At 44.3% G+C, this 23,915-nt stretch overlaps 1 protein-coding gene across 1 annotated transcript in view; it reads right to left on the reverse strand.

Annotated features, from left to right (window-relative positions):
* The window catches only part of LOC145335908 (copine-9-like), a 374,645-nt gene that overhangs the window by 10,762 nt on the left and 339,968 nt on the right, over positions 1–23,915 (reverse strand). The window contains exons 16-18 of the mRNA XM_080181645.1: positions 12,126–12,253; positions 10,185–10,287; positions 6,107–6,164 (exon numbers count right to left, since the gene is read on the reverse strand). Of these exons, the coding sequence (XP_080037771.1) occupies positions 6,107–6,164; positions 10,185–10,287; positions 12,126–12,253 (289 nt within the window). The remainder of the gene's footprint in view (positions 1–6,106; positions 6,165–10,184; positions 10,288–12,125; positions 12,254–23,915) is intronic.

The following is a 23,915-nucleotide window of genomic DNA, read 5'->3' on the forward strand; positions in this document are numbered from 1 at the left end:
AGCTGGGGATTTTAAATTCAATATAAAATTAACATCAGAAATAGTGACTATCATATTACCAGGTAGTGGCCAAAACTCATCTGGTTCCTTCTTCTTCAGGAAAGGAAACCAGGGACCTGGGTTTGATTCCCTGCTTGGATCGCTGTCTGTGTGGAGTCTGCACGTTCTCCCTGTGTCTGCGTGGGTTACCTTCAGGTGTTCCGGTTTCCCCTCCCATTGTCCAAAGATGTGTGGGTTGAGTGAATTGGCCGTGCTAAATTGCCCCTTAGTGTCAGGTCAGGGGAACTGGCTAGAGTAAATGCGTGGAACTATGGGAATAGGACGTGGGTGGGATTGTGGTCGGTGCAGGCTTAATGGGCCAAATGGCCTCCTTCTGCACTGTAGGATTTTATGATTCTATGAAATCTGCCTGGCTTATAAGTGGCTGCAGACCCACTGCAATGTAGTTGATTCTCAACTCAGCACTGAAATGGGCTAGCCAAGTAACACAGTTATATTCAAGAAGGTGGCTCACTAACAGCAAGGCTTTTAGGGATAGGCAATAAATGCTGGCTGTACCAGTCATTCGCATGATTGAATAAATAAACACTTTTTTTAACAAGAGTGAAAGTATTGGTGCTGGATTTACTACATAGATACAAAAAAACCAGCATCGAACATAGCCATGCTCACAGAGAATAAATTCCATATAGGCTAAGAGAAACAGAAGGCAAAGCAAACCTCATAAGGAGTTCTCAGTGATATCAGGAAGAGAACCTTAGATTGAGGCCCTCTTGAGAGCTTGACAAAAACACACAGCTGGCGCAAGTGGAAACTGTCCAGGAAGTTTGCCCTGGGGTATCTATGAGTGAGTCACCTTGGTTCTTTCCTAATCCTTCTGTCACATTATGAAACCGCCTTAGGGCAGCAAGTTTGGATATCCTGCATGTATGTATGCACTTACAGTCCAGCGAATCTGTTCATCAGAGATCACCAGCAGGTTACAAGCACAGAGGTGATGAGAATCGGAGATGTACTGCAAATGAATGTCATTCACACTGGGTGTTTGTCTCACCAAGGTCTTAGACCCTGCCCTTTTCACATCCTAATAGAATTTTAGTTCTTGGCAAAGTGACGATTGTTTGACAATGGAGTCTGATGAAGCGAGGTTTAAGAGAGAATTTCCTCCCTTTTGAAAATCAACCAATTGAAAAGGAAATGACCGTTTTTAATAACTTTATGATTCTTTTCATATTCTTACTGTGTGAACATCCTTTACTCGTTCTCCCTTCCTCTTGTGGGGATATGGTTCCATTATATTAAGTGCTCTATAATACTCCATGCAAGTTAACCCACGTCCTGCCACCCCTGAGAATGGAAATTCTCGCCCAAGGTTAATGGACCTTTCAATGCATAAAACCCTTCACATTCCTGCATTTCTTCATCTCTGAAGCAGAGTCATACCCAACTGAAAACTTTAACTCTTGTTTCTCTATATACAGATGCTGCCAGACCTGCTGGCTGGAATTTTACTGCCCCGCCTGCCACGGGAATTGGGATGGGCGAGGGGCGGACAATGGAAAGGTCTGTTGACCTCTGGTGGGATTTTATGGTTTCGGGACAAGTGAGGCTGTAAAATCCCGCCCACTGAGTTTTTCCAGCACTTTCTGCTTTTTAATTGAAAAACAGGAATCTTGTTAAAACGGAAGTACTCAGCTAAGATTCAGTGGCAGCTCTTCCTCCAGACGACTGATCAGCAATCTACCCCTTGTCTCATCTCCATTGACACTAGAAATGTCTGGATTTGGTTCAGATTTGAAATTCGAACTGCCCATCTGACCAAACCTAGAGCGTGGATAAACTAGGGTTCTTTTCTCTGGAACAGCGGAGGCTGAGGGGAGACCTGATAGAAGTCTATAAAATTATGAGAGGCATAGATAGGGCTGACAGTCAGAATCTTTTTCCCAGAGTTGAAATGTCTAATACTAGGGGGCTTCACTTAAGGTAAGAGGAAGACAGTTCAAAGGAGATGTGAGGGGCATGTTTTTTTACACAGAGAGCGGTAGGTGTCTGGAACGTGCTGCTAGGGGTGGTGGTGCAGGCAGATATGATGGGCTTTTGGATAAGCACATGAATATGCAAGGAATAGAGGGATATGGACCAAGGGCAGGCAGAAGGGATTTGTTTAATTCGGTGTCATGTTGCCACAACACCGTGGGCTGAAGAACAGTACAGCACAGGAATAAGCTCTATTTTCTCTTCTGGGGCTTCAATTACCCAATATATGCCCCAGTTACTGGAGCTAGCCTGAGGCCCTGTCTGTCCAGCCATGAAATTGCGTCTGGGGTTTGGGCAGGTGGGTTCCTGGGGGGTGGGGAATCCCATCCATTCTATTTTAGCATACCCACCACCCCCAACCCCACTTCAAAACCCACTTTAGGGAGAGTGTAAAATCTACCCATGGTTTACATCAAACGAAAAGGTAGCCAGATTCTTTTTAACTTCTTTATAATCTCAAAATGGATGTGTTCCAATTGTGAAATCCCTGGCTGGAACACAAAACAGTACTTCAAATACAGTTGAATAAGAATAACAACTAAAGTCTTGACTCGACACGCAAACTATTAGAAAGACCCACCCTCAAGTGAAAAGATGCCAGTACAAGAGCAGAAAATTTCCTCTTCAGTGTGTTGCCTGCCTAAGATATCCCTTGCAACAGGCCGATCACCTCTGACTGCAGTCAGTTTGGGTTAGGGATGGTGAGGAATGGCATGAACAGTTTAGTCACGTCTTCTTGACTAAACTTCAATGTGACTGAGCAGCCCTTCAAGGCGACAGTTGTTTTTTTATTAAGGGAAGAGTGTAAAAGCACAGTTTCTTTTATTATAGTAGCCTTTTATCCTTTTTATTACCCAAAGGCGATTGGTAATTAAGGGGAAAATCTTTGGGACAGGTAAGATATGCACCCACGATTCAGGTAAGGCATCCTATTATAGAGGTAAGGCACCCTATTATAGAGGTAAGGCATTCTATTATCAAGGTAAGGCACACTATTATAGAGGTAAGGCATCCTATTACAGAGGTAAGGCACTCTATTATAAAGGTAAGGCATCCTATTACAGAGGCAAGGCACCCTATTACAGAGGCAAGGCACCCTATTACAGAGGCAAGGCACCCTATTATAGAGGTAAGGCACCCTGTTATAGAGGTAAGGCACCCTATTATAGAGGTAAGGCACCCTATTATAGAGGTAAGTCTCCTATTATAGAGTTAAGGCACTCTATTACAGAGGTAAGATATCCTTTGGGATTGTTAGAATTAAATACGCTTATGCAATTTTTATGCACAAGCTCATTGGACCTGTCAAGCTGAGTAGGAATATCAAAGCGACCCCAGAAATGACAAGATATATTAGGCGAACTGACATGGAAGGGTAAGGGAAAAGTGTAAAGGGTGGGGTGTATGGGATTATATAAATTGGCATTAAGTCCACCACACCTCCGCCGCCCAAAAATATGACCTGTGAGTGGCCTTTTTAAAGGTCAGTTTTGCCGAGTTGGGAAATCTGGCTCCACAGATCCTATCTGGGGATAAAATTCTGCAGCAATGAGTGCTTTTATTTGCTGGAACCCATGCTTCTTGGCAATCTATAAGGAACAAAAATTTAGTTTGTGCAGAATGCCCCAGACACCAGCCCCACCCAGATGTGTACTCAGAGGACCACAGCAGCAGGCTGAGTGGAGACCAGAGACGGGTTATCCTTCCAAGATTGTAGATTAACTGGAGTCTTGTATCAGTTGTTAATCATACCTATGAACTGGTAAGAGTCTGGCTTGAAGACAGTCCAAATTGTTCACTCAAAACTCATACAGAGTTGATAAGTGAAGGAAAAACAGCAGTTTGTTCCTCCAGTTTCACCTGACACCTCCGCCAAAGCAGTTCAACAGCCCCAGGCTGGGAACCCAAGAAAACTACCTAAAATGTATTGTTATTTGAGGGGGAGCTTCCAATTAGTTATACCTGCTACTTGGAAAGAGGAGAGAAACTTTGTGCTGCCAGGTTTGCTTCCAAACTCTCAGTGAACTGCACAGACAGGCTGCTTTCTCTCATTGACATGAAGTGATACTCAACAGGGCCGACATGTGTCCCCAGTTCCAAAGTTTAGTGAGAAGTTACATAGAAAATAATGCCAAGAGAGTTGGGAAATTTGCATAGAATGGTGAAAACAAAGCAAATCAATGGAGAAACTGAAGACACAAATGGGCAGGGAAGAGAACGTTTTAGAAGGAACACCGCAAAATCAAAATCCCATCCATTGACTCCATCTACACTTCCCACTGCCTCAGAAAAGCAGCTAGCATAATCAAGGAACCCATGCACCCCAGACATATCCTCTTCCACCTTCTTCCATCGGAAAAAAGATATAAATCACATACCCACCGACTCAAGAACAGCTTCTTCCCCGCTGCTGTCAGGACCTACCTCATATCAAGTTGATCTTGCTCTACACCCTATCTGTGACTGTAACACCACATTCTGCACCCTCTCCTTCCTTACTTCCATATGTACTCTATGAATGGTATGTGTTGTCTGTATAGCGTGCAAGAAACAATACTTTTCACAGAATACTAATACATGTGACAATAATAAGTCAAATCAAATTGAATCAAAAAATTGAATTACAAGGGAGATTAAGGGCTGATGAGACAAAGCATATTTCAGCATTAGCTTCAGAGTGAGAAGAGCTGCGGGAAGCAAATGATAGTAACAAACTGGTGTGGTATGTTAAAGGAATAAAGAAACAGAAACAGATTGAAAACCAGGGTTGCAAAGGTGGAAGCAAAAGATGAAGAAAGGAGTTCTGAATGGGAACCTGAATGTTGTGGCTCTGCTAGGGACAACTGGAAGTGATAAGCAAAGATGTCAGCAAACTTATTTGAAAATCTAAAAAGCAACAGAAAATAACCATTACAAAAAACAGATCAATGATTTCCAACTATAGCTGAAAGCCTAAATTTTCAAATTCTGGCTTGGTTTAGAGCTGAATGGCCCCAGGTGGCTTTTAGGCAAATTTAAATGGAGGTGTGGTGTTTGTGCTGGGGTTTAAGAAGATACAAAATAGTTAAGGAAAATTAATGCCTGGTATGAATCTGTCAACAAATGATGGAAAGGCCTTGCATCCAAACACCTGTTGAGTGTCTGCTGAAATGGATGGGATTGCAAGGATACTGATGGTCTGTGAAACTTCACAGCACCGTTTCCATGGGTCAATATTGCAGCAACAGAGTTTGAGCTAAGTTTCAAGCCACAGCTGTCACTGTACGTGCCAACATGATGTTGCAAAGTAGTTTTGGGCGGCCTCGCAGCAGACAGATGACCAAGGCTATGACAGGACAATTCCTCACAGTTTCTTCCCAGATTGATGTTCCAAATTCTGCATTATGCTACAATGGCTGCTTCTTGCACTGAAGGCATGAGGACTCCAAATGGGGACCTCCAATCCAAAATTGCATCCGGCATTTGTACGTGGCATAGTGACGTAGTGGTTAGCACTGCTGCTCACAGCACCAGGGACCCTGGTTTAATTCTAGCCTTGGGCAACTGTCTGCGTGAAGTTTGCACTTTCTTGCCGTGCTTGCGTGAGTTTCCACCAGATGCTCCGGTTTCTTCCCACAGTCCAAAAGATGTGTGGGTTAGGTGATTTGCCATGCTAAATTAGTCTTACTGGAACCTCATCTGGAGTACTGTTTATAGTTTTGTCTCCTTATCTAAGGGAGGATATATTTGCCTTTGGGGGAGTCTAACGGGAAGGTTCACTAGACTGATTCCAAATGGATTGTCCTATGAGGAGAAATTGAAAGCTTCAAATACCCTCTATAAAAACAACCTCTTTCAAAGGAGTTTTGACAGATGGATGACTCCCACTTCTTAAAAATTACCCTGAATAAACATTTCAGTATGGTGATATGTTACAATATACCATGATGGCTCTTCCGAAACTTCTGTCCTGCACAATAGTCAAGTGTTTAGTCTTGTACCCAGATATGAATCTACCCATAACAACAAGTGAGGCTGGGACATGTTTAGTAGCGATCCACAACTCCATCAACATTGAAGGAATACCCACCATCAAACTCCGCAGGTCCCACTCCAACGATAATTATTGACATGGGAAGGATTGAGGCCTGTTTGAGAAAAACAGAAGATGAAGCAGTGATTCAGTCTTATACAGATTCCTCGTGTAAAGCTACTGCTCAGCTGGGAAGTCAATCAATCTCTTAAACCTGACTTTTATTTATCTTAATGTTTGGGCTAGAAGGATTCTATTCTATGGGTGAGATGCCATTGTGGTTATGTGATGGATTAGTAATCCAGAGGCCTGGACTATGAATCCGGAGAATAGAACATAGAACACCACAGCACAAACAGGCCCTTCGGCCCACGAGTTGCGCCGATCACATCAACACCTATCTATAACCCCCAATCCCATAAAACCCCATATACTCATCCAGAAGTCTTTTAAAAGACCCCAGCGAGTTCGTCTCCACCACCACTGGTGGCAGCCGATTCCATTCACTCACCACCCTCTGAGTGAAAAACTTACCCCTAACATCACTTCTGTACTTTCCTCCCCGCACCTTAAACCTGTGTCCTCTCGTAGCGACCATTTCAACCCGGGAAATAGCCTCTGAGAATCCACCCTATCTATTCCTCTCAACATTTTATAAACCTCTATCAGGTCGCCTCTCAACCTACGTCTCTCCAGGGAAAAGAGACCCAGTTCCCTCAACCTAACTTCATAAGGCATGCCTCCCAGTCCAGCCAACATCCTTGTAAATCTCCTCTGTACCCTTTCAATTACTTCTATGTCTTTCCTATAGTGAGGCGACCAGAACTGCGCACAGTACTCCAAATGAGGCCTGACAAGGGTCTTCTAAAGTTGCAGCATTACCTCCCGACTCCTAAACTCAATCCCTCGATTTATGAAGGCCAGTACACCATACGCCTTCTTGACCACCTCTTCCACCTGCGAGGCCGATTTAAGAGTCCTGTGGACCCGGACCCCAAGATCCTTCTGCTCCTCAACACTACCAAGACTCCTGCCCTTGATAGTGTACTCATTCATCCCGTTGGTTCTGCCAAAATGGACGACTACGCATTTATCCGCGTTGAAGTCCATCTGCCACTTCTCCGCCCAGTCCTGCATCCTATTTATGTCCTGCTGCAACTTTTGCCATCCTTCCAGACCATCCACAACACCACCGACCTTCGTGTCATCAGCGAACTTACTTACCCATCCTTCCACTTCCTCATCCAGGTCATTTATGAAAATGACATTTATGAAAATGAGAATACCAATTCAAAATCCACAATGGCAGTTTGAAAAATTGAATCAGTTTAAAAAACAGGAAATAAAAATGCTGATACCAGGATTGCCAGTTAAGATAAAGCATAAGAACTTAAGAGGATAAGAACTAGGAGCAGGAGTAGATCATCTGGCTCTTTGAGCCTGTTCCGCCATTCAATAAGATCATGGCTGATCTTTCCGTAGTCTTAGCTCCACTTGCCCGCCCGCTCACCATAATTCTTAATTCCTTTAATGTTCAAAAATCTATCTCTCTTTGTCTTAAAAACATTCAATGACATAGCCTCAACTGCTTCACTGGGCAAGGAATTCCACAGACTCCATGAAGTTTCACAAAAGCAACTGGTCCTTTCAGGACGAAATCTGCTTGCCTTAACCACTGTGATTCCTGTTCCATACTGTAACAATTTTAATCAGGCAACTGAGGTTGGCTTGCTTGAATATGACCTCCCTGATTAAGGACCAAGTTGATGGTCCAATCAAGAAGACCGATGCTCTGCACTAAAACAGCAGTGTCAGTTCCTCTGGCACTCTGGATGTAGACTGCAGACTGAGAGCATTCTATATAGTGTTGTTGGATCTTGGAAATGAGGGAATTCTGGTGAAAGTACTTCCGCCTCTGAGGATTTATTGCACACACAAACATGAATGACTCAGTTATATTAAACCATTGCAGTGCTTCAAGAAGAAGGTCCAGTACCTTCAAAACTAGCAATGGGCAATCAATGTGAACCCTGCCAGCAATAACTGCATCCCAGGAATAAAGTAAATGGCTTGTTGTTAGCTTAGAGTCCCTCAGTGCCTTATTTTGCATTAGTCAGCAGTTTGTGATACTTCCATGACTCTTTCCATAAAATATAGAGAATTTTCCTATTTCCCAATTATCACTCAATAAACACTATCACCTCTTCTTTAGTTAGGCATCACCCTGGGTCAAACATCGTTGATATGCAGCACAATGATGAACTGCATCAGCATGATTGCCAATGGTGGCAAACACTCAACGTAAATCACTGCCAGCCATGACTTCCACATTCTAACACCACAGGCACATTTCCATAATCATAGTGTAGGATTCGAACCTATAACTCACTCTCAGGTACGGTACATTATTATTCCATATTTAAACCATCAGGATCCTTCAAATTTAGCAACTTACTCTCAAGTTATCTCTTAATCGACATATAAATCTTTTGCATTGGTCAAATAGATTTACGCTTGTCCAATTTGTTATTTAAGTTGTCTGTATAAGACCATAAGACATAGAAGCAGAATTAGGCCACTTGGCCCATCGAGTCTGCTCTGCCATTCAATTAAGGCTGATATTTTTCTCATCACCATTCTCCTGCATTTCCCCTGATCCCCTTATTAATCAAGAAGCTATCTATCTCTGCCTTAAACTACACTCAATGATCTGGCCTCCACAGCCTTCTGCGGCAAAGACTTTCACAGATTCACCACTCTCCGGGCTGAAGAAATTCCTCCTCATCTCTGTTTTAAAGGCTCGTCCCTTCAGCCTGAAGGGATACGCCTTGCCCCAGATCTGGAAGTATTTGGCGATGGCACAGGCCACTGCTGCCCATTCATCAGGGTTAAACCAATGTGGGACTGGATCAAGAGACACTGGAGTGCTGATGCAAAAATGAAACCACCTAAATGGATTAAAATCTGGGATGGATTCTCTGGCCAGAAGGCAGGAAATTCCCAACCGAGCTCAACGGACCTTTAAATGATCTGCCAAATTTTCTGCCTCGCCCGCTACGATTCCCCTGGTGGGTGATACAGGGGAATTTCAACCCTGATTTTCATAGATACTTAAATAAGAAAGGCGTGAACAATGTGTGTGTTGGTCCAATAGAATGTGCGTATAGGGACTGATAATGGAAACAGAAAACCAGAAAATGCCTGGAACACTCAGAAATGGGCAAGATGCAGATGGCCCTAAGCACTTGGAAGTCAATGCATTACTTCTGAACTGATCTGTAATTAGTCCAGTTATGTAGGCAAATGTGTCTACCAATCTGTACACAGTAACAAACAGCAATGAGAACAGTAACCTGCTGAAACGTTTAGGTGATGCTAATTGAGTGTTTAAGTTTTAGTTCATTTATTAATGTTGCATGTACAAGAACACTGAAATGAAGTTACTGTGAAAATCCCCTAGTCACCACACTCCAGCGCCTGGTTGAGTACAAAGAACAATACAGCAAGGAACAGGCTCTTCGGCCCACCAAGTCTGTGCCAACAGAGATGCCTCTCTAATCTAATATTTTCTTGCCTCTACGTGGTCTATATCCCTCTATGCCCTGTCTATTCATGTATCTATCCATACGACTCTTGAACGTTGCTGGTTAGGTGGATTGGCCATGCTAAATTCACCCTCAGTGCAGCTTAACAAGTGGTTTGAGAGTTGATGCAGTGGGAGGGCTTCAGATTATTTGACCACTGGGACCTCTTCCATGGCAGATGGGAGGAAAGTGAAACACCCAGAGGAAACCCACACACACGTGGGGAGAATGTATAGACTTTGCATACACAGTGACCCCAGCCGGGAATTGAACCTGGGTTCCTAGCGCTGTCAGGCAGCAGTGCTAACCACCGTACTGCCCACAAGCCCGGGAGAACGTCTTCCTTTTCTTTGAATATCCCCATGTGCTTTTATATTCACCTGACCAGGTAGATGGGGCTTCCATCCTGACAACTTCTCCAACCATGCAGCTGCTGCCTTGCATGTGAGACAATGAATGATTGCTGATTACATTTCCATTCAAAGGTTTTACATTCTCCAGCCACTATTCTAATGACATTTATGTTTATTTTCATAGCAGATATTACTCACATTAACAATAGCTTCTTTAGTCTGTACCATGTCTGAGATCACACCATCTGTGATAATCAATAGCACAAAATACTGAGTGCCATCAGTCACCAGTGCTGCACACCTACAATGTAAATACAGATGGGTTAGAGCAGGTTTACTTAGAGTCATAGAGACATACAGTGCAGAAAAAAGCCCTTAAGCCCATTGTGTCTACGCCAGTCAAAGACAAACTACCCAACTATTCTAATTCCATTTTCCAGACTTGGCCCATAGCCCTGTATGCCATGGCATCGCAAGTGCACATCTAAATACATCTTAAATATTCTGAGGGTCTCTGCCTCCCACCACCCTTTCGGCCAGTGAGGTCCAGATTCCCAGCACCCTATGGATGAAAAAATGTTTTTCCTTACATTCCTTCTAAACTTAATACGATTTTGCCAATAGTCACTATCGGAACACATCTCTATTGGTTTACTGGGTATTCTGGCTCCAGAAACATCGTTGAGCTGACAGATAGTGGGTAGAACCTTGCGAGCAATGTGGCAGTAACGGTAAGGAACAGGTGGCTCACAATGACCTATTGGGTTCTGTTATGAATAACATTAAGTTAGAGGATGGATCACCATTCACCAAAGCGTGGATTATTTAGTCAGACGTGGTGATTGAATCATGTAATATACATGCCTGACCATCCAGAGAAAAGGAGCAGCGTGGAATTGGCAGTGAGTGGGTTATCTACTGATTACAGATATGATTGGATGGACTGTTGCGGTCGAGGTTGGAAGACTGCTGCCACCTACATGACCTAGAATGATCAGGAAGCAGATGAACAACATTCTAACAGATGTTCTGAACAAAACCCAGCATGCAGTAATTGTGGGCATGACTTGTGCCAAAGACTTGAAGCTGTTACATCACCTCCTATCAGCAATGGTTTGAGACTTCACTGTTATGTTAATAAATCTAACTTGTCAATGTTAGACTTTAGAAACATAGAAAATAGAAAACAGAAACAGGTCTAGGCCACTCAGTCCTTCGAGCCTGGACCATTAGAAGTGGAGGTGGATAAATATTTGATAGATCGAGGAATAGAGGGCAATGGAGAAATGGCAAAGAAAAGGAGTTGAGGCCGGCAGAGATCAGCCATGGTCTTATTGAATGGTGGGGCAGGCTTGCAGGGCCTGGTGGCTGACTCCTGCGTGAATTCTGACATCATTATTTACAAGTATGCTTTTCATTTTGTGCATTTGTAAAATGGATGTTCTTTCTGGCTCTGCTTTGGTGATGTGTCCAGCAATTAGTTGAGTGTGATAAAGTCGGAGTCAAAGGAGGCACAGCATCAGTACTTTCTCCCAGTTATACAACAAAATTCTTGAGAAATTCATAGATGATGCACCAAGAGAACTTATTGACTTTTCAGCTCAATTTTCATTTATTTAGGGTTTCTAACTAAATAAAAATATACTGATAATAAAGAGCTGGAATTTACTTTTATACAATCCTTTTTCATACAAGCCCTACTGTGTAGAAGGAAGCCATTCAGCCTATCAAGTCTGCACTGACAATAATCCCACTCAGGTCCTATCCCCTTAACCCCTCATATTTACCCTGCTAATCCCCCTGACACTATGGATCAATTTAGCATGGCCAATCCACATCTCGCACATTTTTGGATTGTGGAAGAAAACCGGAGCACCCGGAGGAAACCCACGCAGACATGGGGAGAATGTGCAAACTCCACGAGACAATTACCCGAGGCTGGAATTAAACCACGGTCCCTGGTGCTGTGAGGCAGCAGTGCTAACCAATGTGCCACCATGCTGCCTGTTTGGTGTTTGGATTATCCCTGATTTTTTATGCCAGAAGTGGCGGGGGGGGGGGGGGGGGGGTTAAAAAAACTTGATTTCAGTAATGTACATTGAGTATATTATCATCATGGTGCTGCGTTTCCATTCCTACCTGGCAACCTGATTGATGACCGGTGCAAAGTTGGTTGGTCCGTAAAGTTGTACTCTACGCAGGCTCTGGTAATATCCCTCCAATACCCCATCAATCCCATTGCAGTTTGGGTTCTCTGGATCTGCATTCTGAAGGATGTAAACAATAAGAAAATTTAAGTATCTTACTAGAGAATGCCAAAACATTGAACTTGTCTATAATGCCGTATGTTGGATTCTCGAATATCGTGGGTGATATATATGCTTAGTTGTAGGGGAAACATTTTCTGGAACAATGCCTTGGTGTCATGGAGTGACCAGGTACCATGGAGGTGAGTGATAAAAAAATTAGATTAGTCTTGAACCTGTGGATGATAGTTGGAAGGTTTCCATTACAGGCATGCATTTAGGCATATGTCATTTTTCAATTTTCATTGTGCAATGCTAAAAAAAGACACGATGTCGAAGCTTTTCATTTCGCACTCATCAGAAATGTACTCAACCACAATCTATAAACTCATAGCATATCCCCTACTCTACCATTACCACCAAGCCAGAGAATGAACCCTGGTTTAATGAAGAGAGCAGGAGGGCATGCCAGGTGCAACACCAGACATAACTAAAAATGAGATGTCAATCTGATGAAGTTATAGAGCATAGAAAAACTACAGCACAACAGGCCTTTCGGCCCACAAGTTGCGCTGATCATTTCCTTACCTACTAGGCTTACCTATAACCCTCAATCCTATTAAGTCCCATGTACTTATCATTCTTATAACACAGGACCACTTGCATGTCAAACAGTGTAAGCAGCAAGTAATCGACCAACATATCAAATCTAAGTTCTGCAGTCTCGCCGCATGCAGCCATGAATGGTGGTGGACAATTTAGCAACTCACTGGAGGGTGAGGCTCCACAAATATCCCCATCCTCAATGACGGAGGAGCCCAGGGCATCTGTGCAAAAGATAAGGCTGAAGCTTTCACAACAGTCTTTAGCCAAAAGTGCTGAGTGGATGATCTATCTTCACCTATCTATCTATCTATTCATCTATCTTGGAGGTCCCTAGCATCACAGATACCTGTCTTCAGTTAATTTGATTCACTCCAGGTGATATCAAGAAATGGCTAAAGGTATTGGATACACCAAATGCTATGAACCCTGAAAATATTCCCGGAATAGTCCTGAAGACTTGTGCTTTAGAACTTGCCGCTCCTGTTGCTAAACTGTTCCAGTATACCTACAATACTGACATTCACCTGGCAGTGTGAAAATTGCCCAGCTATGTCCTGTACACAAGAAACAGGACAAACCCAACCTGACCAATTATCACCCTATCAGTCTATTCTCGATCATCTTGATCATTAACATAGTGATGGAAGAGGTCATCAACAGCGCTATCAAGTGGCACTTACCCAGGAATAACCTGCTCATGCATGCTCAAAAGTGCAAGAATCTTGGTTGAGGGTAGATATTTTACAGATTCTGGTGACTCAATACTCTTAAGCACATGCAGGTATTCTCTCTGATATAATATTCAGGTTATCAGTGTGATGCTAGTACACTCAGTGGAAGACTGGCTTGATTGGGGTCCATGGCCTTTGTCAATATATGCTCGTACCCTATCCCTCATCAAGATTTGTTCACCCATCACTATTGATCTTGCTCCATGTTCTCCTAAACCTTACATCAAATATCTCCACCTGGTGTTTAATGATGACTCCTCTCTACCCCTATAATCTCTTACAACCCTATAATCCCTATATAATGACGAGTGGAGTGAATGGAACTGAGTGTCCAGTGATGTGTATAATGGGGGAGTGGCGTGGGGGGGCAATTTAATATTGCATGTACTGCCCCATTACCCAAGGTAAATTTCTACTATCTCCAGTGGAGAATGTCCCATAACAATTTCAATAAAGACTGTCCATTTTCCTATACCCAACATTTGACAACTGTACAATGTTCTGGATGAATTATAATTCAAGCACTCACTTCAGCAATTGCAGAATACAAATGATACCAATTTCTCAAGGAATGCCTTTTATCTCTGAGCAGTCAAGTGGCCCTGTGATTTACAATGCCTTTTTATTTCAGAAATATGGCATTACTACAGCCCAGGGAAACCATTCTGCTTTTTTTAAAAAAACAGAAAACAGTATGGTGCAGTGGTCTGTTGTAATAGTTTAGGAAGTTGGTAAGTGCTATGATCGTGAGAAGCAGAGTATTTCAAAGATAGAGAAGTATTGGAATTATTCTTTGAAGAAAGGCAACAGATGGCTTCTCCGCAGGGACCATTAATTACTCAAGTGACTATTTGGAGACAAGAAAAGAGCACAGAAGGTGTCAGAAGCTGTACCTATCTAATCTGTCGTGGCACATTAATTTGGAGGTAACAGAAATTTAATGATGTCACTGAGAGGTCTAATAGCTACAGAAGATTTCAAGATGGTTACTGTAATTCTTGAGCAGCAAAATGTGCTCTTTTGAGACCGAGGATTAAGTATGACGTGGAAGAATTCCAAATAAAACATCCCAAATCTGGCTGTCTTTTGGTTAACTGTGATTACTTCACAATGACACTGTGTGCTAAGAGGCAGATTATTCCTTTAGGTTATCTCTTGCCTTGTTGCATAAAATTCAAAATGCAATAATCAAAGGAGATCTACCTGAAGTTAAGAGTATAGTCAGAATATTGGCATGGAATGGAAAAATAGGAGGTAAGCTAATGAAGGAGATACCAGAGGAAAGAGCAAGAACAAAGAGGTGAAAGTAGTAAATAGTTAAGGAAGCTAGGGGAGGAAATCCAGCCCATTGCGTCATTGTGGCTGACGGCATGCCAACCATCAATTGGGCAAAGCCGGGGGGGCGGGGGGGGGGGGGGGGGGGGGGTGTGTGGCGGTAGTGGGGGGGCGGGGTGCGGAATATACTAGAGGAATTTTTTTTTTGGGAGACTAGAGGAAAGAGTTCCAATCATAGTGAAGGAACAAAATATAATTCCAAGTCAGGATGGTATGTGGCTCAGAGGGGAACTTTCTGATTGTGGTGTTCCCAAGCTTTGGCTGCCCTCCTCCTTCCAGGTGGTAGAGGTCGCAGGTTTCGAAAGATGCTGATGAAGGAGTTTTGAGGTGAGTTCCGATAGTGCACCTTGCAGATGGTATACATTGCTGTCACCGTGCGTTGGTGGTGGAGAGAGCGAATGTTGAAGGGGGTGGATAGGTTAAGTGGGCTGCTTTGTCCTGGATGGCAGTGGAATTTCTTGAGTGTTATTGGAGTTGCACTCATCCAGGTAAGTGGAGAATATTCCATTCCATTTCTGACTTGTGCCTTGCAGATGGTGGACAGTTTTTGAGGAGTCAGCAGGTGAGGCAGGCATCACAGAATTCCCATATCTCTGATCTGTTCTTGTAGCCACAGTATTGATATGGCTAGTCCAGTTCAGTTTCTAGTCAATGGTAACCCCAAGATGTTGATAGTTGAGGGATTCAGTGATGATTATGGCATTGAATGTCAAAGGGAGGTGGTTAGATTCTTTGTGTTGGTGATGGTCATTGCCTGGCACTTGTGTGGCAGAAATGTTACTTGCCACTTATCAGCCCAAACCTGAATGTTGTTCAGGTCTTGCTGCATACGGATACAGATTACTATGTTACCTGAGCGTTCATAAGTGCTGCTGATCCTTAAATCTTCTGAAATTATTATACGTTTGGGATCTGAACATCCTCCTGTCCCCTACAGGGCAGCAACAAAACTGAAGATGAGTGGCTAACCTCCTTAGACTTGTGTAAGTAACTTAGGTCCTTAAGACAATTAAGACCAGTTTGAACCCTCAATTGGGCCATTGCCAGTGAGAGACTGCTGTTCAATGCACTTCTCGCAGAGAGTGTTTTAACTGCTTGATGGATGTTTGCCAACTTCTTGGAAGGCACTTCACCAGTCTTGCACTTCACTCATCTCTGGCTGAACCTTCCTGCTGCCAGCCTTCATCACATCCCAGGCGGAGCTTATGCAGCTCTATCTGATGAGGGGCCAAAGCAGAGGCAACAATAGTGCCATCTGCACCAGCTACAGCTTTGGCAACGCCAGCTGCCTTCTTCCCAGATGCATGCATCTCCTCAGGGTAATGGGGATGGAAACCAATATTCACCTGGAAGGAGAAGAGATCCCTCCAATACCAGGTCTAAGGGGAGGGGATTAGCTCTCTTGACATGGCTGAGCACAAGTATCTCTGGAGGTTCAGGCTCTCACTGCAAATTTTTGCTGACTTCTGCAGACTCCTGGAACAAGACCTCATTTCCAGTGGAGTGTGTGGGCACACAATGCCAGTGACTGCTAAAGTGCTTGCCACTAGAGGCCATCCTTGGCCATTCCCCACTCTGCCTCTTGTCAACTTGTGTGTTCTCTTCTTCTGCAAAGAGAAAGGCATGAGTAACCGTAACGGCTTGTGAAGGGGAGGGAAGCCCACCATTTATTGAGGGTTTTTGTGGTGACGTGGCTGGAAGAGAGCGACAGGTTGAGGGTGAGTGTTGACAGCTCAGTTGGAGATGTGAGGTGCCTGAAGGGAGAGGAATGAGCGGAGTTACAAAATACATCATCCTGAGGAACGCTGTGCAGGAGAATGTTGGGAAAATCAGAGTGTGGGGTTCCGCATTTAATAAGGCTAATGCTACTCACCTGCCTTGCCCTTGTGAGGGCCTGAATTCTCTTGGTGCTCTGTCTCCAGGTTGGAGGGATCAGGATTCTACTCCTGACTTCCTTAACTAATCCCCTCCAAGCCAATTTGATTGATGAGGTTGTCCTCTTGTCCCCATCCTTGGGAACAAACACCTCATTACAGCCCAGATAAGAATGACAGGACGGGTGAGCAGTCTTTTAAGGCCTTCTGTCCACTCCTGCGATTGCTGCAGCCACAAAGATCCAAGTGCTGGTGAGCCCTCGTCACCCACGTCAGGCTCCTTTTAATTAGAATTCCTTCCCTGACTGAGCCAGTGTGGCATCTCACCTATCCTTCCTGATTGATTGGGAAACCTGGAAGCAGGATGCTGGTGCTGTGGCCTTGGGAAAGAGCCTTGGACCAGGTGCCCAAATGGTCCGGGCATTCCGGTTGGGATCAAGGACAGGATTTTCTGTCCCTTGCCACCAGCAAGATCCTCTGGTCCCACTGAGGTTCCCTATTGATGGGCTGGTGAGCAACGCAATTGGCAATTGACTTTGGCGGGACCGGAAGGACCTACTCGTCACCTTCGCTGCTGTAAAACCTGCCACAGGGAAAATTCTGGCCCAAGCGTGAAGAATTCCGTACTTGTTGTGGGATTGAAGACAATGGTATTTCGGCAAAGGTATAGGAAGTATGTGATGAGGTCCACATATAATAGTTTTGATCTTTCCAGTGATAAAATGGATACAAATCTATTTGTATATGACACAATGGGGCAGTGGTTAGCACTGCTGCCTCAGAGCACCAGGGACCCAGGTGCAATTCTGGCCTTGGGTGACTGACTGTGTGGAGTTTGCACGTTCTTCCTGGGTATGCGTGGGTTTTCTCTGGGTGCTCAGTTTCCTCCCCACAGTCCAAAAATGTGCGGGTTAGATTGATTGGCCATGCTAAATTGCCCCTTAGTATCCGAAGATGTGTAGGTTAGGGAGATTAGCAGGATAAATATGTGGGGTTACGGAGATGGGGCTTGAGTAAGATGCATGGAGACCTGGCATAGACTCGATGGGTCAAATGGCTCTCTACTGCACTGTAGGGATTCTATGCTTTAACATAGATAAATAAACAGCACAGGATAACATATTTCCAGCAATTCATAGTCCTTTAGAGCAAAAAGCAACAAAAGTTTTAGCTCAACAAATTTTTAACATAACAAGAAAACAGCTTCTTCCCTGCTGCCATCAGACTTTTAAATGCTATTATATATTAAGCTGATCTTTCTCTACACCTTACCTGTGACTGCAACACTGTGTTCTGCATCCTATCCTTTCCATCTCCCCAATGTACTCTATGAATGGTTTATTTGTATAGTGCGCAAGAAACATTACTTTTCACTGTATCCTGTTATATGTGACAATGATAAATCAAATCAAATCAAAAAATCCCTGAAAGTGTGCTAAAGCTAACTCAGGTCCTATGCTGGCTGTAGATTGACTGCTGACCTGAGCCCCATAGCCTGTATATTAAACAAAACTGTAACCAATTAGGGATTCTGGCCCTTCTTGCAGCTCTCAAACAGAGTTGTTAATTTAAATCACCACCAAGGATATCTGATGTTTTGGTTCATGCCAGAGGATTTGACTGAACCCATTATTGTGCAGATACATCAGACAAAATATCTTAACAAGCTCACACTTTTTCTTGCACAGCTAGTTGCCAAATATTTTGAACTGTTGCAATGGTTGGCTTGGTTTACTTCATTCAGATGAGCTGTCAAAGACATTACCCAGCTGAATAATACCGATGATTCTCATATTCAGATGATATTAACATATTAATCTCTCCTTTGTCTGACAGAAACCAAAACTTCAATGTACAAATAATTGACTTCGGTCTGCAAGAACAAAATGCATTTTCCTATTTCCTGCGGAAAAGACTTCCAAGAGACTGATGCTGGGTCTTTGCAAAAATGAGGTGATAAATTGCTCCCAATGTTGACAATTTTCTCTCTAGCCTGCCCTCAGCAGATAGAGGAACCAATCCTCCACACTTACTCTTGAGCATCCGGAGATTAAAGATTAATCACTCAGACACTTCTTCAACACTTTTTGTTCTTAAAAAATATTGGCGATAGGGAGAAAGGGTTGCTTGGTTGTGCTTGGTTGATAGTTAAGTATCATTCAATTGGGTGTTCATTCTCCAACTGATGCAGTAAAGGGCATGCCATGTAGATGGCCATGTTGGATGACAGTGCTGGCTATGTGGGGATGGGACAATAGGGAGGTCATGTAACTTTCTGTAATCCATCCTTGGAGTTGACTGCCCCTTATTCGAGTGGGATGTCTGTCAGTCACAAGGAAGCCTTCTTGACCATGCTACCTTTGCACGGCCATTGTCATTTATGTGTACAGAGTCTGTGAAGCCTGCATGGGATTGGAGGTGAGGGGAAGGGGAATGATTTGTGGAGATCCAAGAGGCTGGTCACAACTTGGCCAGTGGGCTCTGGACTATCTGCTGCAGTTGTTTTATTTTATTTAAGAAAAGGCACGCGGGGGAGGCAATGGCCTAAGTGTATTATCAATACATTATTAATCCAGAAATTCAGCCAATGTTCTGGGGGCCTGGGTTCAAAACCTGCCAAGGCAGATGGTGGAATTTGAATTCAATAAAAAAAAATCTGGAATTAAGAATCTACTGATGATCATGAAACCATTGTCGATTGTCAGAAAAAACCCCAACTGGTTCACTGATGTCCTTCAGGGAAGGAAATCTGTCATCCTTACCCAGTCTGGCCTACACAACTGCAGAGCCATGACAGTGTGGTTGACTCTCGACTGCCCTCCGTAAACTAGGGATGGACAATAAATGCTGGCCAGCCAGTGATGCGCGTGTCCCACGAACTAATTAAAAAATGTCACCGGCTCTTCTTACGGGGATTGGGTGTTTCCCTGCAGGTGTGGTTCTAAACAGTAGGAAAGTTGGCAGTATTATATATTCACTGTCATTTCTATAGGAGATTTCAGAATGGGAAGGGAGGGTGGGAAGGTAGGGTATTGACTCAAAACGTAGAGCATGCCATTCCCTTGCAGTGGCATTCCATACCTGTTCGTTTGAAGCCGTCATTACAATGCGAGATCTTATGAGATGGTTATGCTATAAACTATTTGGCCCAGATTGTCTCTCTGGTGGACCATGGCAAAAATGGCGAATTGCCCAAAAATTCTAAATCCCAGCCCCTAGCTCGGCATTTCCCATTTTCACAGGGGTGAGGGTGGGTGGTTTGCATTTCATACATGCCTGGTTTATGGAAGCAACTGCCTCCACGGAAATGGGATTTAAGTCACCCAGGAGCGTGAAACCCAAAGTCTGCCAAATAGCACCACCACCTTCGCAAGAGCAGTTAGGGATTGGCAATAAATGCTGGCACAGACAATGAAACACACATCACTTAAATAAATGAATAAAAAGACCTGGCAAGAGCAAGTCTGAGCTTTATGGATTCATTTGAATAGCCATGGTACCCCTTTGGAGAGGTAGAACATAAGAACATAAGAAATAGGAGCAGGAGTAGGCCATCTAGCCCTTTGAGCCTGCCCCGCCATTCAATAAGATCATGGCTGATCTGTCGTGGCTCAGTTCCACATTCCCGCCCTCTCCCCATAACCCTTAATCCCCTCACTTATCAAAAACCCATCAACCCGCGTCTTAAAAATATTTAGCGAGGCAGCCTCCACCACTTCAATGGGCAGAGAATTCCAGAGATTCACCACCCTTTGAGTGAAGAAGTTCCTCCTCAACTCCGTTCTAAACCGCCCCCCCTTTATCTTGAGGCTGTGCCCCCTCGTCCTACTGTCCTTTCTGAGCGGGAAGAGTCTCTCCACCTCTATCCTATCCATCCCATTCATCATCTTATATGTCTCAATGAGATCTCCCCTCATTCTTCTAAACTCTAACGAGTACAAGCCTAGTTTATTCAGCCTCTCCTCATAGCTCAACCCCCTCAACTCCGGTATCAGCCTAGTAAACCTCCTCTGCACTCCCTCCAAGGCCAAACTATCCTTGCGTAAGTGCGGCGACCAAAACTGCACACAGTACTCCAGCTGCGGCCTCACCAATGCCCTATATTTTTATATTCAATCCCCCTCGCTATGAAGGCCAGCACCCCATTCGCCTTCCTGACCACCTGCTGCACCTGCAGGCTGGGTTTTTGTGACTCATGCACAAGGACCCCGAGGTCCCTCAGCACCGTCGCCTGCTGCAGTTTTTCGCCACGTAAGTAATAGTCCTTCCTACCATTATTCCTACCAAAGTGGACCACCTCGCACTTGCCAACATTAAATTCCATTTGCCAGTTCCTGGCCCATTCGCCCAGCCTATCTAGATCCTTCTGCAGGCTCTCCACACCCTCCGCGCAATTTGCCGTTCCACCAATCTTGGTGTCATCAGCAAATTTTGACACCATACACTTGGTTCCCTCCTCCAGATCATCTATATAAATGGTAAATAGCTGAGGCCCCAGCACCGACCCCTGGGGCACTCCACTAGTCACCAACCGCCAATCCGAATAGCACCCATTAACCCCCACTCTCTGCCTCCTATTTGACAAGCAATCCTCTATCCACGCTAATACCCTACCCCCAACTCCATGCCCCCTTACCTTCTGCAATAACCTCTTGTGAGGTACCTTGTCAAACGCCTTCTGAAAATCAAGAAAGACCACATCCACCGGCTCTCCTCTATCCACCGCCCTAGACACATCCTCACAGAACTCCAATAAATTTGTCAGACACGACTTCCCCTGAACGAAACCGTGCTGCGTCTGCTCTATCAAGCAATTCCCCTCATTTCCTCCTTGATGACAGATTCTAACATTTTACCTACAGCAGACGTTAAACTAACCGGCCTATAATTCCCTGCCTTTTGCCTGCCACCCTTCTTAAACAACGGCGTAACATTAGCTGTTTTCCAATCTTCTGGCACTTCCCCGGAATCCAGCGACGTTTGGAAAATAACCACCAAGGCATCCACTATCACCTCCGCCATTTCTTTCAGAACCCTCGGATGCATTCCATCCGGTCCTGGGGACTTGTCCACTATCAGTCCCTCCAGTCTGTCGAGCACCGCCTCTCTAGTAACAATAATGTCATTGAGACCCTCCAGTCCTACCACCTTTCCATCGCTAACACCCGGCAAATTATTCACGTCCTCCTCCGTGAAGACCGAAACAAAAAAGTTATTCAAGACCTCAGCCATTTCCCCATCCCCTACCACTAAGTCTCCCCTCTCATCCTCTAAGGGTCCAATGTTCACCCTAGCCAGCCTCTTCCTTTTTATATATTTATAAAAACTCTTGCTATCCTTTTTTATATTAAGCGCTAGCCCAGCTTCATAGTTTCTCCTACCCTTCTTTATCAACTTCTTTGTTAATCTTTGTTGACATTTAAACCTCTCCCAATCCTCTTCTCGCCCACTACTCTTAGCTACTCTAAACGCCTCCGCTTTTAATTTCACACTTTCCTTCACCTCCTTCGTTATCCACGGCTTATTACCTCTCGTCCTACGGTCCTTTTTAACCATCGGAATAAATTTCTGCTGAGCACCAAGAAAGATCTCCTTAAAGATCCTCCACTGCTCCTCAGCAGACCTACCTTCCAACGCACTCCCCCAGTCAACATTCGCCAATTCTCCTCTCATCCTACCGTACTCCCCTCTGTTCAAACAAAGGACGCGTGTCCGGGAACCCACTTTCTCCTCCTCCATCTGCACCAGAAACTCCACCATACAATGATCACTCTCCGCAAGAGGATCCTTCACCACAAGGTCCCTCATTCTACCCGCCTCATTACATAACACCAGATCCAAGATAGCTTGCTCCCTCGTCGGCTCCAACACACACTGTTCAAGGAAACTATCCCGGCAGCATTCCAAGAACTCCTCCTCGAGCCCACCGCATCCAACATGGGTCGAGCAATCAATATGTAGATTGAAATCCCCCATAATTATTGCCGTTCCATTCCTGCACGCCGCACTTATTTGCGCGTTAACAGCCCGCCCCACATCCAGATTATTATTCGGGGGCCTATAGGTGACACCCACCAGCGTCTTCCTCCCTTTGCTGTTCCTAATCTCCACCCACAACGATTCCACTTTCTGCTCTTTGGTTCCTATATCATCCCTTGCTACCACCCTGATGCTATCCTTAATCAGCAGAGCTACGCACCCCCCCCCGCTTTTTCCTCCCGCCTATCCTTCCTAAACACTTGATACCCCTGGACATTCAGCTCCCAGTCCCTGTCACCTTGCAGCCACGTCTAGGGAACCCTTTGTCTGGTCCCGGGTCACCTTTTGGGAAAGTCAGATGCCCTTTAGGGGAGGTCAGGTTCCTCTATGGGGAAGGTCAGGCACCTTTTGGAAGTATTAAATGTAAGCATGAATGTGCATAAAAAGTGCATAAATTTATTAGCTGTCAAGCTCACTGGAACTGTTAACAGGCCTGTCAAAATCAACACCCAAAACTATCAAAATACCTATCAAGAAGACCCATCAAAGATGTGAACGGGAACTGTCAAAAACACATGTCAAAGGGAGCTGTCAAGGCCTTTATAAGTCTTGACCTTTAAATCTTTGTAAAAACATGTCTGCATGAACCATTCCTTGTTATTACACTCTCTGTTGACATAAGCTAGATGTTTTCTATTACTGGACCAGTGCTGCATGACTGATTTCACAACAATCCATTAGCACAGTAGGGTGCCTGTCAATTCACAGTTTGACTGACAGCCACAGGTGATTATAGACTCTTTGAAGTGTAATTTTGAATACTAATGCTTGTTGTTATAGGAGATTGTGCAATTGGATAATGTGTTTGTTGTTAAAGGGCTTTATGTAGTTGAAGGAATGTAAATGTGATAAATGTGTTTTTATAATTGAGTGTCTTTTTCAATATACTGAGGCTGGAATTCTCTGGCTGTTCTGATTAGTGGTGTGTTCCCGTCCTGCCAATGATTAACATCTGTGGGTTTTCCAGTGGTGGAGGGCACATACAGTGGGAAACCCCATTGGCAATGGAGGGATCAGAAGATACTGCCACCAGCCAATGGTGGCTGCCTCCACTGCCATGAAACATGCAGGGGATAAACAACAACAAAGAACAAAGGA

The sequence above is a fragment of the Carcharhinus amblyrhynchos genome, chromosome 3 (assembly GCF_965287045.1).
Source record: "Carcharhinus amblyrhynchos chromosome 3, sCarAmb.v2.hapA, whole genome shotgun sequence".
NCBI lineage: Eukaryota > Metazoa > Chordata > Chondrichthyes > Carcharhiniformes > Carcharhinidae > Carcharhinus > Carcharhinus amblyrhynchos.